Source organism: Podarcis muralis, chromosome 3 (assembly GCF_964188315.1).
Source record: "Podarcis muralis chromosome 3, rPodMur119.hap1.1, whole genome shotgun sequence".
In the NCBI taxonomy this organism is placed as follows: domain Eukaryota; kingdom Metazoa; phylum Chordata; class Lepidosauria; order Squamata; family Lacertidae; genus Podarcis; species Podarcis muralis.
In genome coordinates this window covers 26005560-26020891 of record NC_135657.1, presented here as the reverse complement: position 1 = coordinate 26020891, position 15332 = coordinate 26005560, and the positions used below count along the sequence as shown (strand labels likewise).

Here is a 15332-nt window from a genome sequence, read left to right as displayed (position 1 = left end):
AGGGGAATCTGCACAAATGAAGGAAGTAATAAGAAAGGCTTAAGGAACTCCAGGATATGAAAATATGAAAGAAAATATTACATATGAAAGAAAATATTAGGTAGTGTTGGGACTACACCGAATCCACAGAAGTGTCTCCCTGCAAAGTTTGCAGATCTGCACTATCATTTATGTCTAAGTTTCTACAGTCACTAATAAAACTTAGCATGTGTTATAGACCTAGTGTAGGAGGTGAGGAGAGGTTTGTGGGTTTTGTTTCCTTATGCAATACCAGTTACTAGCGTTTAAAAGAGTGGCTGGGGAAACCCAGCCAGATGGGTGGGACATTATTATTATTATTATTATTATTATTATTATTATTATTATTAAACTGATCACACACAATATACTTCAGTTACTATGTTGCTTTTGGCAGAATCAAAACAATGTTAGCACAATACAGAACTCTGAAAATCCACAGATTTATTCACCAATCATTCCCAAATCATTTTAGCAAATTAAAAAAAAAGTATATATGCTTACCAAATACTATTGCTTTAGCAAAAGGAGGAAACAATTCTGTATGCCTGAATAAGTGTTTATGAATCTGCCAGAGTTCTTTGTGCAATTTCTTAAAGTCACTGTATCTCTTCCAAACGACTATCTGAAGTGAAAACAGAAAACAAACACCCATGAGGCAATCATTCCTGCTAATTGAGCATTTACCAAGAATGGCAGAAACCAACACAGTAGCGCATTATACGTGCCCTATGAGATCTTTTTAAAAGTCACTAAACTCTTTAACTGCAGCTATTAATCAAATCTTGCCCTTGCTGTACACCCACCCGCATCCCTGCGAAGTATCGTTCAGCCAATATATTAAGCAACAATTAATCTCCAAGGCAGTCCATAAACTACTTAAACTACACAAGCAGCTGCTGTGCTTGAACTTAAGCAATTTCCACCCCAATGAAAGGGCATTTGTGGATTTGGGTTAACAGAAGAAAGCTACTTTATACTGAGTCAGGCCACTGGTCTATCTACCTTAGTATTGTCTACTACACTGAGTGGCAGCAGTTCTGCAGGCTTTCGGGACAGTCCGTCCGCCCCCCCCCCCCCAATTTCAATTTGCTTTGTATTGTGCATTCATGATTATAGCACAGTCAGCAGAGCATGAAATTTTTAATCTCAGGGTCTTGGGTTTGAGCACCACGTTGGGTAAAAGATTCCTGCATAGCAGGGGGTTGGACCAGATGATGATCAATTCTGTGATTTGTGGTATCAGGGCAGTCATACACGACCTTACTTTCAATACCATTTGCACCTGCAAAGGTTTCAAGGCAGACATGTTGCCTCATTCCCAGTACGTGCATCTCCTGCAGCTTCCTGCTAAAATCCTGTGACTTTTTATATCATGAAAAGCGCGTGTCTCGCTTTTGCTGCACTATAATAACTCAAAGGTGCCCCTCCAAACAGCAATAGTAGAAGTAACATTGCGGGAGCACTGCAAAGTAACAAATAAAGCAGAATGATGCATAGACTATCCGGTACAAATCCACCCCAACACTCTATTATTAAATCAATGACATGCTGCAGAATAAACCCGCAAAACAAAGACACACAAAAACCAGAAGTCTGGAGGGGCCCAACATTTCTTTCCCAGCCCTACATGAAAATGTCAGAGATTTGAACCTGGAACATTTGGCATGCAAGGAAGGCTCTACCATTGAACTACAGCCCTTCCCTCAATTCCTCCTTTGCAGCTCAAACATTATGCAACATGTATGGTCTCTGCTATATAAATTTTACTTTGTACTACCACATGCTCCTCACTTTGCTGGGCAGGAAGAAGTTCCAGGCATAGCGCTAACCTGGGGATGTGACTTCCTATCGAATGGGGACTTTCTGTTCTTCTGTTTTACTTACAAATATAAAGGCAGAACAAAGATTGGAGCCCTAGGCAACTGCGGGGTATTTTTCCAGGCCAGGACAAAGTAAAACACTAAAAGGCACAGTCTATAATTTCTCACACACAAAAGTGGGAAGAACATTTGCCTTTTATCTCTACAAATGCTGGAAAACACTCTTTTTGAAAAACAAAATAAAACCGAAAGCTTGGAATCTGGAGGTTACAGTTAACTGCTGAAGGGGCAACAGCCCGCATTGCCAACCCCCACCCCTGCAGTCACCCATAGTTGGAGGCAAACAGTTTGGCACTCTTGGCAGCACAGCCAGCGCCAGGCATGCCCAACAGGTAAATCGCGATCTACTGGTAGATCGCGGGGTGTTCCTGGTAGATCTCTAGCCCCTCAGTGATCTACGGTACTCCCCCCCCCCCAAAAGCTCAACAACTTTGGCCTCCCCCAAAAAGCGCAAGAACTTTGCCTTTCCAAAAAAAAGCTCAACAACTGAGATCCAACGACAATGGGTAAATGACTGCCAGTTTTTTTATACTGTGAGTGGATCGCAGTCTATTGGGAGTTGGACGTCCCTGCGTTAGACAGAGTGAGGCAGCTGCTTCAGGCACCAGGTGGTTGGGCAGTGGTGGAAAGGTATCAAGGGACAGAGATATGCCTTTGCCCCCTGAAATAGCCTGCCACACCCACATGTGGTGGAGGCCGCTGTCCTCCACTACTGCTGAAGTAAGATTCAGCTGCCAGTCCAGCTGGATTCTGCGCACAGAATTTTGTTTGGAGGGGTGTATCTTGTCCTTTAGGGACGCGGGTGGCGCTGTGGGTAAAACCTCAGCGCCTAGGACTTGCCGATCGCATGGTCGGCGGTTCGAATCCCCGCGGCGGGGTGCGCTCCCATCGTTCGGTCCCAGCGCCTGCCAACCTAGCAGTTCGAAAGCACCCCCGGGTGCAAGTAGATAAATAGGGACCGCTTATCAGCGGGAAGGTAAACGGCGTTCCGTGTGTGCTGCGCTGGCTCGCCAGGTGCAGCTTGTCACGCTGGCCACGTGACCCGGAAGTGTCTGCGGACAGCGCTGGCTCCCGGCCTATAGAGTGAGATGAGCGCACAACCCTAGAGTCTGGCAAGACTGGCCCGTATGGGCAGGGGTACCTTTACCTTTACCTTATCTTGTCCTTTGCCTCAGGTGGCAGAATGCATTGGGCTGGCCCCAAGGGCAGTGCACTCACTACCTCTAAATTATAATCTCAGAGAGGGGCACACAGCATCCCAAAACGCTTCAGTCGTCAGCCAACTTTGTTTCAAAATCTATGTGTGTGTACATGTGTGTGCCTATGTCTGCACACCTGTATGACTTGGTCCCATCCACTTCGGGTTTGGGCCCTGTCCATACTGCAGGCCATTAACCCCTAACCAAAATGGTGGCTGGTACAGCTTGACCACCGAAGCATCACGGAACAACAACCAGCTACTATGGCCCTTTGCTACCCCTTGGTTCAAAACCTCAGCCTCATTTGCAGCAGTTATGTAGCAAACTAACATCTTTGAGCGGATGATCCAGCAGAAGAGGAGGGTGCTACAAGGAATGCTAAGCATGGCAAAAGGGTTCTGTCTTATTGTATTTCTTTAACAGCAACCAAAAGTTAAAGGAAAGGGAGAAGAATAATGTCCACCCACAAGAACAGAAACAGAAAATCCACCACTAAAAATAATGATATGCTAAGAATATGTGGTCTGTGCCTATTCCACCTAGTTATAACGTTTTTGCTGGAATGAAAAAATTAAGAAACCGGAGCAGCTCTTTGGTTAAGATGAAAACAAGAAACATTTGCCAATTCTTATGGTAAAGGGGGAGGGGATAGATAAAATTGATAAGGTGTTGAAGTGAGCAAATACAATGACCCAAATTCACTGCAAAGTGAATCATGGAAGGTTCTTACTCTGAGGGAAGCCATTCACCTCAAAGATTTACATCAAGACTCATCCCTTTAAAGCTCCTGCCACTTTACCAGAGAGGGCCAGCCCTACTATAAGGCAGAGTGAGGAAGCTGCCTCAGGTGGCAGGTACTGAAGTGTATGAGGAGCATCAGAAAAGCCCCCTTCTGCTGGGGGCAGAGGTATGTGTGCCACGCAGCCAGCCCTGCACCCCTTAAGCTAACTTGCCACCCTTAGGTGTGGTGGAAGTGACAGTGTTTACTGTTTACTGTTACTTCCAGTAACAGTACACTTTCTGTAGGAGAAATGGAGATGGCCGCCATCTTGTCCTTCCTCTCAAGACGGCCCTGCCACAAAGTTCTAAATAGCCATCCACTTAAATTGCCTGTGGTAACAATTTTCTGAAAGCAACTAGACATAGAAGCTGCTGGGCTACTCAAATTGCAACACTATTCAAATTAAGAATAGGCTTTCTGGTGAGAAAACTCAGTGCTAATTCAGAAGATCTGAAGTGGACTGTTCCTTTTTCTAGAGCAATAATCAGGAGCAGACTGAGCAGGACCCAGCAAACACCAGGACACACCAACTAAGCATAGCTGAGGGCCTCAGTGCCTTGCAGATTGTGTTGCCTCTTTCCAGTGGCAATTGGCAATGTGGTTTTTAACTTGCTTTTTTTCTCTCCAAAGAATTGGAAAAAACAGAAAGGGAGATACTGTTCTTTCCAGGTCTTGACACTTCTAACCCTAAGAGTAAAATCTGGATGATCATGGTTCATTTATTGTTATTGTTGTTATTGTTATTTATTATGTAATATATATTTTAAAATATACTGCACATAATACTAGCTTTAAGCAAAGCCAACTGGCAATCAAACAAAACAATTTAAACACAATTGCACTATCTATTTGCCAGATAATTTCCCTCATCTCCAAGTCTGGAAGTCAGACATTCCATATGGACAAATGGCAGGTTCTTTTCTGACAACGAACAGCGCATTTCACCCTGTACCTGGGCCAAAGTTTACACGTGAACAACTGTTTGGAAGCAAAAGACACTAATGGCTCCAAAATTATAAATTATGTGTGCTGTTGTTGCTGCTTTAAGAACATAGAAGAGGCCGTAAGCCAAATGAAGGCCTCTAGGCTTCTCTATCTTGCCCTCAGGACTCTCCCAAGGCCACATCCCTCCCTGGTCATACTTTGAGTCCCCCTTGAGTGCTTTTGCCAGGCTACAATGTGTATTTGAACTCTGATAAGTGCTTCCTCCTTGCCTACCTGGGGGGTTAGAGTGGGATGTGTGAGTAAATTAGCATTTGCTCCTATCTCCACTTAGCACAAACCCGTGGCCCTCAGAGTGTTACCTAGAAGGGAAAGCAGCCCTTGAGCTGAAAAAGGTTCACCACCCCCGAAACAGTAGGTCTTGTTTCCATTTCCAACAGATTAATGGGATGGGGGAATCCCACCGGAATCACATCTCTGTTTAAAACAGAGCCTGTGCAACGAACTGGCTCACACAAGACATTAAGCCAAACCCATTTGAAAAGTAATTTTATTTCATGCAGAGAAAGGTTTAGGCATCAGTCTGAAATAGTGAATGTCTTACAGTCAACTGCTGCAAACTTTCACATCAGCAGCATTTGCTGCTGCAAACAAATGCTTTTGGTATACCAGCATTATTATCTGCCTTCCGCATCTATATAAATTAAAACTCCCTGGTGATTTACCATGTATGGCACCTTAGTGTTTGCACTTTCAGAAACCATTAAGGCCCAGAAAGGAAATGCATTACTATGCTTTGTTAATAAAGCCCTGGAGAAATGTCAAGGTTTGGGGATTGTAGAACAGCAACAGAAAGTAAACTTAAAATGGCTGATAAACTTACAATGACATATCATAAGAACATAAGAAAAGCCCTGGTGCACCAGGCCAAAGCCCCATATTATGCAACATCCTGGACTCACAATGGACAAGCAGATGTCTATGGGAAGCCCACAAGCAGGATCTGACCTGCTTCTGAAAAGCAACCCAAAGTCAGACTAGTTGTGTCATCCAAACCCAAGCTTGTGGTTTCTTTCCTCCAAATAAACCACAAGTGGCAAGCCGAAAACAAACTTTATCTTCCACTTATGGTTTGTCTAGAGAGAAACAAACCAAGAGCCCAGGTTCAAATGATGTGACAAGCCAGACCATGGCTTGTGTATTTTAACTATGGTTTAATGGGATGTGTGAACCAGGCCACGGTGTGCCTCGTGAATGTAACACTTATGGCTAGTCTGACAAAATGGCGGCTATGCTCTGCCTCCATAGTCAGAGGCAATAACGCATCTGAAACCAGTTCCTGGAAAACGCAGGAGGCAGAGAGTGCTCTTGTGCTCAGGTCCTGTTTCTGGGTTTTCCACAGGCATCTGGTTGGCCACTGTGAGAACAGGGTGCTGGACTAGATGGGCCATTGGCTCAATCCAGCAGGCTTTTTAGGAAGATGATAATGGCAACCTGTTTTCACAGGTTATTTCCAGTTCAGGATCCTCCTTGGAAAAGGTGAACAACAAGTTACAAACTAGAAGAAGACAAATCTGGAAGAGAGTTCATTTGCTGGTCTGCCTTTGTCACAGACGTAAAGGTGAAATAGAAAAGGTCTGAGAAAGATTGTGATCGATGCAGGGATGGAGAACTTGTGGCCCTTCGGATTTTGTTGGGCTCCAACTCCCATCAGGTCAAGCCAGTATGACCACTGGGCCAGGCATTCTAGAATTTGGAGTCCAGCAACATCTATGAAGGCTGCAGGTTCTCCACCCTCCACTGGGCAAACAAGGAAAAGATTTGGCAACTTGGTTTTACCCTTGCACACAGAAAGTAGGAAGCAAACAATTTGACAGTACTGGGATAATGTTTCTGTAATTAATCCATTTTTATATTTGTTCTTACTCAATGATCCATATCCAAGGACTGTCAAAATCAATCAGGTTGTTTCAAGTTCAAATTTCCCTCGTTGATAGATAGATGATAGTTGTTGTTGTTGATGATGATGATAGAGATAGATTAGATAGATAGATAGATAGATAGATGATAGATTTTACTAAATTTGCTATAAATAGGTGAACCAACTGAGTCTATGAAAAAATGTTTTATTTCTAGATTGTGGGTGAAGTGGGAGTGCATAATGCATCTTTCATTATGGCAAAGATCTTATTTTGAAATATTAAATATACTGTAGAAGCCACAAGGGAGAAGGCTTTGTGATATATCTACCCTGACCATCTTCCCAACTTTCCCTTCCACCCTCTTTCATCATTTCAAAATGCCTCTGCTAGAATCCCATCTCACTGAAATCATACCCACTTTATTCTCACTAAGTCTCTACTGCCAGCATACTGCCAGAACCTTGTGTTAAGCACTCCCAACTCTCCTTGACCTTACTCACCCTTTCTCACTCACCCCTCTGCCTACAGACCCATCTGCTCTTTTCAGTCCCTCTTGTCTGATTCTGCCTGCACCTTCCTACATGCTGATTTCTTGCATCATGCCCAGAAGTCTACTTCGCGTGCAGAAACAGCTTTCGATCTAAAGAGAATGTGTCTTTCTCATGCAAAACGTGTCGGGAAGCCTTGCATGAGGAATGTGGCAAGAAAAGACTAAGAAACATTGGTTCTTCTGTTTCATGCAGCCGGGTGAGCACTTCAGCAGTACGGGGGCTGAGCATCTCCCACCCCAAAACTGCACAAGTGGAATTATATTGCTCTGTTCACAGCCTCAGGCCTCCTGGCCTATGCTTGGAGGATAAAGCTATCAGTGGCTACTAGCCATGATTGCTATGTTCTGCCTTCATTGTCAAAGGCAGCATGCTTCTGTACACCAGTTGCTGCAAGCAGGACTTGGGATCTGTTGCAGGCTTCACATGTGCAGATGCACATGTGGACACCATGACAAGAAGATGCTGAACTGCTTTCACATCCACACCATACATGGTTTCCCCAAAAGAAGCATGGGAAGTGTAGTTTATCCCTCACAGAGGGACAAACCCAGCACCCTTAAGAAAATACATAGCCCAGGATTCTTTCTGGGGAAGCCATGTGCCCTAACTGCATGGCATGGATGTGACCTGAATAGGCCTTGGGCCTGGTTGTGTTTTCATAAACAGCCCTCCTCCACTCATCAAAGCTTTTGCCCGAAGGTTTATGTGAAGACTTTCTCAGCTGCAAGTATTTTAGATTGTTCCGCTTCCCTTGGGAAAGAAGCCATAGCTCAGTGGTAGAGCACATGATGTGAATGAATAAAATCTCAGATTTAATCCCGGAAATGTTCAGACAAAAAGTAGGAAATGATATGACAGACCTCTCTACCTGAGGCTCTAGGGAGCCACTGCCTGTCAGAGAAGACGGATTCCTACCTTCCTATCCTTATTTTTCCTTTTGTCAACTCTGTTTTGCATCCTGTTAATCTTACATAATCACTTTCACCGCCTGGTGTTCAGATGGTTATGGATCACATCTCTCTCCAATTCTCCATCCATCATTCTGGTATTTGTTGTAGATAGGCTATTGAGTAGTTTCCCTGACTCTTAAGACGTTTTCAGAAAGTGGTGCTGTGCTTATGCTTTGGGGGTTTTGCATTGTTTTATCTGTGTGTGTGTGTGTGTGTGTGTGTGTGTACTGTATTTGTCATTTTGGGCAAAACTTAATGGCCACCAAGAGTTAACAGTTATGTTGGGTAGGTAACACCCCCAAGGTAGGACTGAGGAACTCACTAATTTAATTAGAACTGTGCTAAGCAGTAATTACACAATGGTAGCTTGAAAGAGAAAAGTGCATTGCTACCCATTTCCTTAACAATCCATTAGGACTCTCTTTCAAATATCAGATAGATGATGAGGAACGTGTGTGTGTGTGTGTGTGTGTGTGTGTGTACATGTGGAGGTGTATGCACACCTGCACAGGAGGTCCCTAGACTTAGCCTGCGAGCAAATGACCAACTGAGGCAGCAGAAACAAGATTAGCCATCAATTGCCAATCTAGTCACTAAAACAGGAACAGAACTTCATTGTTCTATTTTGCAATATAAAAAGACAAAACAGTTTGTGCCATACCTATGCTAGAACCAAAGATGCTTTAAAAGAAAAAAGTTTACCTCTTGGACATCTTCTGGATTTTTTCGAGAAACAATCTGAAAAACAAAAGCAAAAGCCCTGTCAGTGCTTGAATTTGTTAATGAGAGACAGAGAGCACACAAAAGTGCCCAATGATCTAATACTGATTTTTTAAAATGCTTTATTTATTTGGGACTATGCTTGTTTAGGATTACACTCATCCATACCAGTCTTGATATCCACACATTCCAGCATCATATCTGCAGAGGGGTTTACACATGTAGAATCCAATTCATGTGAGTCCCATAGAGTGCATCTGATGCCTATGCAGATTGAATTCAATGCACTTCAGACCGTATGAGAACATCATGATCCAATGCAAGGCAGAGCAAGAGCACCCAATCCTATTACTCTCAGTGTATGTTGTCTTTGCAAACTGTCTTCAAAATACCATGTCATTTACAACAACACATTCAGCGTATTTTTGTACCGTAGGCAAAAGTGCAGAAGTGCAAGGGAACAGAAAGGCAAGTCATTAAAACAATGGAATCCAGCTGCACGATAAGAAAAGAAACCTCTTTTTCCTCTTCATCCTCCTTCTTTCCCTCTTCATCAGTAATTTCCAACTTTCCCCCACACCAATCTACTAATAAGCCCCTGTGTGTCCTAACAGAGAAGCTCCCTGTACGGTACCATATTCTAGGGAAATTTCTAAGGTACATTGTCAGCTCACAAGACAAGCTGGCCAAGATCTCAGCATTGCCCAGTATGAACTGAAAGTACACCCTAGAAAGCATCCAAAAGTCTCCTTCCTGCTGAATTACTAAAGTCGGAAATGTCTCTGACTGGTCTTTCCCGCTTGATGGAAGAACAACCATAATAAAGCTTGCAGGTAAAAGGAGGGATGCACTGTAGGTGAAACAAACCAACAAGTCTGAATGCATACACTGGGACCTACTTACATTTTTGTATTTTTTAATTTTATTTATATTTTTCAGTGTTACATTTTTCTCAAAACCACATTCACATTAAAAGAAACATTTCCCCATTCATATCTTTCTTTAAAATAAACCGATCATTCACGAACTCTCTTCTTCCCCTTCCCTGGTTCCTTTAATATTCCCGCATATTCTTGCCTAGCCATTTAACTCCCTTATTCCTTTATTACTCCTTTGTTATGTGTTATACTGTTGAATTTACCTTAACCCTACTAACATTTTCACATGTTTACAGTTGTTTTCCAGATACTACACAAAATTTGTCTATTCCTCTTTATATACTTGATCTTCTTGTCTTATTTTACTTGTTAGACCTGCCAGCTCTGCATATTCTGTCATTTTAAATTGCCAGTCCTCCTTACAGTCATACCTTGGAAGTCAAACGGAATCTGTTCCGGAAGTCTGTTTGACTTTCAAAACATTCGGAAACCAAAGTGCGGCTTCTGATTGGCTGCAGGAAGCTCCTGCAGCCAATCAGAAGCTGCGGAAGCCCCATCAGACATTTGGATTCCAAAGAACATTCGCAAACCAGAACACTCACTTCCGGATTTGTGGTGTTCGCCAAAACGTTCGACTCGCAAAGAGTAGTAGCATCCAAGCTACTACTGTATTTGGGACCTCACTCAACCGCCATTTCTGGGCTTACAAACCTGATGATGTTTTTTGTTCTGCATGCAGGACAAGCAGCAGCAGCAGCTGGAATCTTAGGCAGCTACTGGGGTCCCAGTGCTCACTGCCAATACCAGGTCTGAGACACCCAAGCAGGCAGTTTGACCTTAGAGCCACAAGCTCTTTAATTAGATGCCCCAATCCTTAGAAGGCCGCAAACAGGCTGCAGGGCTCAAGTGATAAAAAGGCTAGCCCAATATTTTGAGGGGAGGGGGCCTTCACTTTCTCAACATCAGAGAACTTCTAACATGTCTCTTAAGCAGAGATTGGAGAGCCATCTGTTATAGATGCTTTAGCTGAGATTCCTGCATTGCAGGGGGTTGGACTAGATGACCCTTGGGTCCCTTCCAACTCTAAGATTCTATTATTCACCTTTTCTTAAAGCTAAAAAGTCCCAAGCTATTCCTTTCTTCGTTTTGGCATTTATATTCCACCTTTTTGTGCCAAATCAAGGTGGCATGCAGAATCTTTAAAGATATAATGGCATATAGAGATGGATGCTAAAATGCACAACAACATACTCCAATAAAATACCGCAACAACACACACCAGGAACAGCAGATAAAAATGCATCAGCCCACAGGCTCTAATTAAAAAATGCCTGGTGAAAGGAAGCAGTCTTAAGAGCCCATTTAAAAGCAGGCAAATCCTCTTCAGGTGTTACTAAAGAGAGTTAACACAAGCAAGGGCTTTTTCCACTCCAATTCTCACCTCCCTCCAATTGTGGAGGTTACCTCTATGAAATGGGGAGCCTTCTGCACTCTTAAAGGCTGATTTCCCAGCATTTTAAAACACAGAAACCTCCACAAGCATAGCAAGATCCACGCTTCAGAAGGTCAGCTTCCACAAGTTGGGAAGGCAAGAAAAGTGCGGAGCAATATCGATTCATATGCTGTCAGTGGGCTCCTGTTGTTGTCTTGTTGGGCTGTGTACGTAACAAAGGGGAGCCACAGCGGGGTGACGGCGTCATCTTTTGTTTGTCCCCTACTGTTTCCCATACAGTTTGGTACCAGTGGTCCATGTTTACTCCTGACAGGTCCCTCCAGTGTCCAGCTATGATGCTACCTCTGGGATAGCTCAGTCAGTAAAGCATGAGACTCTTAAACTCAAGATCATGGGTTCAAGCCACACATTGGGCAACATATTTCTGCATTGCAGGATGATCAGTGTGGTCACTTCTTCCAACTTTACAATTCTATGATTCCTGGCTGCTGAGAGAAGGTGGCTTATGTAGCCTGAGTGTGTAGCCTGAGTGTGTTATTGTCTTGGAAAATATTCAGTAGGGCCAGTTCTGGAGTTGTTTCTAGTACCTTTTTTTTGTGTTAGTTTGCGTATTTCTTGGAGGACTGGGTGATCTGTTAGAAAGAACTCTATGAACTGATAGCAGTGATGCTGTATGTACTTTTGAAACCCAAGAAAATCTTTAATAGAAACAATTTAAAAGAAAAGAAAGGTGCGGAGCTAGTACTGTACATTCATCAACCCCACTGCCCCGCACTCCCAGCTGATAACTTTTGCCACTTTAGCAACAATTGAAAAGGGCTATAGACAAACCCAATTCTGCAGGCAGCTTGTGTGTGATGGGTCAGGGCAATAACCTTTGTACCCTTAAGGCAGCTCCAATCAACTCTTAATGAAAGTGTTTGGTGGTACTTGCAGCGAGTGGTCAGTGGTCATTAAAATGTTCCAATACCACTCAGAGGAACATAGAAAGTTGCCTTATGCAGAGTCAAACCATCCATCCATCTGGATCAGTAATGTCTACACTGATTGGTAGCACCTCTTCAGGGCTTCAGATAGGGATCTCTCCAAGCCAAACCTGGAGATGCAGAGGATTATTTTTTTCTCTGCATCCACTCAACCAACCGAGTACCCCACGGCAAGAAGGCAGCACACTTAAAAAGTTTAATTCAATAAAGGCTCTGATGGACTTTAGAACTCAAACTGCTAAAGGTCTCCCAATCTGCTTTCATGCTGGGCTGCCTGTCCTATGGCTGCGCAGCCCTTCGGTGACATCACAGCAACTCAACCAATGGCAGTCCGCAATTCCCAAGACTAAGCAATCCTACCATCACAGGAAGGCCGATTCAGATTATCACTCATTTCACAATACAACCTGAGAAGACTGAGAGCATTCTAAGGAAGCTTACCGTCAAAGTTTTAACTCCAATTCCAGCATGTTGACATGTAAGCTCAGTTCATGCCAGCAGCTTCAAGAGCCACCAGCGCTAAACTCTGTACTGCTGGCTGGCACTATTCTGTGACAAAAACGGGGAGACCTTACGTAGATGCTTGTTGTTAACATTACTTTAACAAGCACTATCCCCCTGGTATTTGAAGCTTCGGATGCATTTGCTTTGGTTACTCGGGAACCAAATAAAACCAAGGGAGCATGATGCAATGAGCAGGGGGAGGAAAGGAATCCCAGCCTCTTTTGGAGACTGTTATCGTGGGTGTGAGCAGGTGCGCTGAGTCTTTTCTTTAACCTTGCTTGGGCGAGTGCATTTAAAATCCAATTCTCTTAAAGAGAAAGGGCCTGCAGGTTTTAATATATTGATTTAAGAGCATTTATCTGTAATTGTGGAACAGTTCTGGCTTTCACTGTTTACATTTCACATGCCTTGCACAATCTTTACGCCCCTCTTCCTCTTTGTCTCTCTCACACACATATACCCCACTTCACCTCAGGCTTACAATGAAGTAACTGAATTGTCTTGGAAATTTAACAGCCGGGTTTTCTTATCTACCATCCTCCTGGACAAGCCTGTTTTCTTATCTCTTGAGAGAAAGGCACTGTTGAATTTACCACCAGGAATGGACAACAAAGGGCCCATCATCTGCACCCTACATTTAAAGTACTACCATACCACTTTTAACCGTTATGGCTTTCCCCCAAGGGATCCTGGGAACTGTATTATTATTATTATTACTATTACTATTTACATGTGTTGCCTCAGGAAGATTTTCGGTATCACATGGCAGGACAGAGTTTCAAGCAAATATGTGCTCTCCTGGGGCCACATTCCCAGCATGTTTGCACTCCTATCTCAGCAACATCAACGCTGGCTTGGTCCCGTCCACAGAATGGAAGACAAGAGGTCCCCCAAAGGTGTGCTCTATAGGGAGCTGGCTTCTGGCACCAAGTTCATTGGCAGACCAACTCTGTGTTTCGAAGATGTTTGCAAACATGACAGGAAAGAACATCACACCTGCCAGGTCCCAGGACAGGTTCCAACAATGAAAACACTGTAGTTGGTTAAGAGTGATGGAAATTGTTAGGAGACCCCCAATTCGCCTCACAGAGCTACAGTTTCCAGAGTTTTGTGAGGGGAATAAGCAGTGCTATTTTTCTAGAAAAAGAGGTGCAAGAACTCACTGTGAATGCCTCCCTTGTTCTCTTATAATGGCAAAGGAGGCCACCTGAGAGGTGCCCTGGGAATAAAAGTTTCCTAACAATTCTCAGCACCCTTAACTAACTACAGTTCCTAGGATTGGGATGGAGGGGAGTTATGACTGTTTGAAGTGGTATTATCATAGGCGCCGACTCCATGGGGCTTGAGGGGGCCCGAGCCCCCTCAAAAATTCGTTTGGGGGGGCTCCGCCCCCCCAATAATCTCCGGCGCCCCTCCAGCAGAGCGCCATCGCCGCCCCTCCCCCAGCCCAAAATGCACAGGGAGGGGCGGGCTGCATGCCTCCTGCCCTCCCTCCCGAGCAAAAGCTCCACCCAATTTACTTTGGAGCTGATTAATAGGCGCAGCACGGTCTCCCCTATTCGCTCACGAGGAGGTGGCGCCACTTTATTTGCATATTCATGAGCTTATTTATTATTCATGAGCTTTCCCGGGCCCCCCCAATATTTTTTATAAGTCCGCGTCCCTGGGTATTATACGGCTTTAAATGTAGGGTTTGGGTGTGGCCCAAGAGACTTGTGGTATATTAAAGGCTAACAAACTTCTTGGGACAAACACAATCATGGGCTGAAGCCCACTTCCTCAGATGCACAAAGCGAAATCTTAGTTGGCAAGTACAGTGGTACTTCAGGTTATGTACTTAATTCTTTCCGGAGGTCTGTTCTTAACCTGAAATTGTTCTTAACCTGAAGCACCACTTTAGCTAATGGGGCCTCCTGCTGCTGCCGCGCCGCCAGAGAATGATTTCTGTTCTCACCCTGAAGCAAAGTTCTTAACCCAAGGTAATATTTCTGAGTTAGCAGAGTCTGTAACCCGAGGTACCACTGAATACAGAGAAAAATTACAAGGTAGGAGTCAAATGGGCACCAAGATGCAAAAAGTAGAGGCAGTTATAACTAGAGTTTAAATGTTTGTTAAACCGGTGCACCTTTGATAGTAGCAGGTTGGTGAATGTTAGGAGGAGCAGAGCAGATAAAAGAAAGTACTTCTTCATACAGCACACAGGTAAACTATGGCACTGGTTCCTACAGAAGGCAGTGATGGCTACCAACCTAGATGGCTTTAAAAGAGGAGTAGAGAAAGTCAATGGAGGGCAAGGCTATCAATGAATACCTAGCCATGATGGCTATCTCAGCTGTCAATACCAATTGTTGGGAGCTGCAAGCGAGCAGACTGCTGTTGCCGTCATGTTCTGCTTGCAGGCTTTCCATAAGCATTTTGGCTGGCCTCTGTGAGAACACGATGCTGAACTAGATGAGGCATTGGCCTGATTCAGCAGGCTCTTATGTTAATAAAATACATATAGATATACAGTATATATACAGTATATATATGTGTGTGTGTGTGT

The 15332-nt window shown here is 43.9% G+C and overlaps 1 protein-coding gene across 3 annotated transcripts in view; it reads right to left on the bottom strand.

Annotated features, from left to right (window-relative positions):
- The window catches only part of RPS6KC1 (ribosomal protein S6 kinase C1), a 98471-nt gene that overhangs the window by 80403 nt on the left and 2736 nt on the right, over positions 1–15332 (bottom strand). For 2 of the 3 annotated variants that reach the window (XM_077925569.1, XM_028724667.2), the window contains exons 2-3: positions 8949–8984; positions 523–643 (exon numbers count right to left, since the gene is read on the bottom strand). In XM_077925569.1, coding sequence (XP_077781695.1) covers positions 523–643; positions 8949–8984 — 157 coding nt within the window. Of the gene's footprint in view, positions 1–522; positions 644–8948; positions 8985–15332 lie in introns of those variants that run through there. The other variant, XM_028724669.2, reaches the window with a different exon arrangement.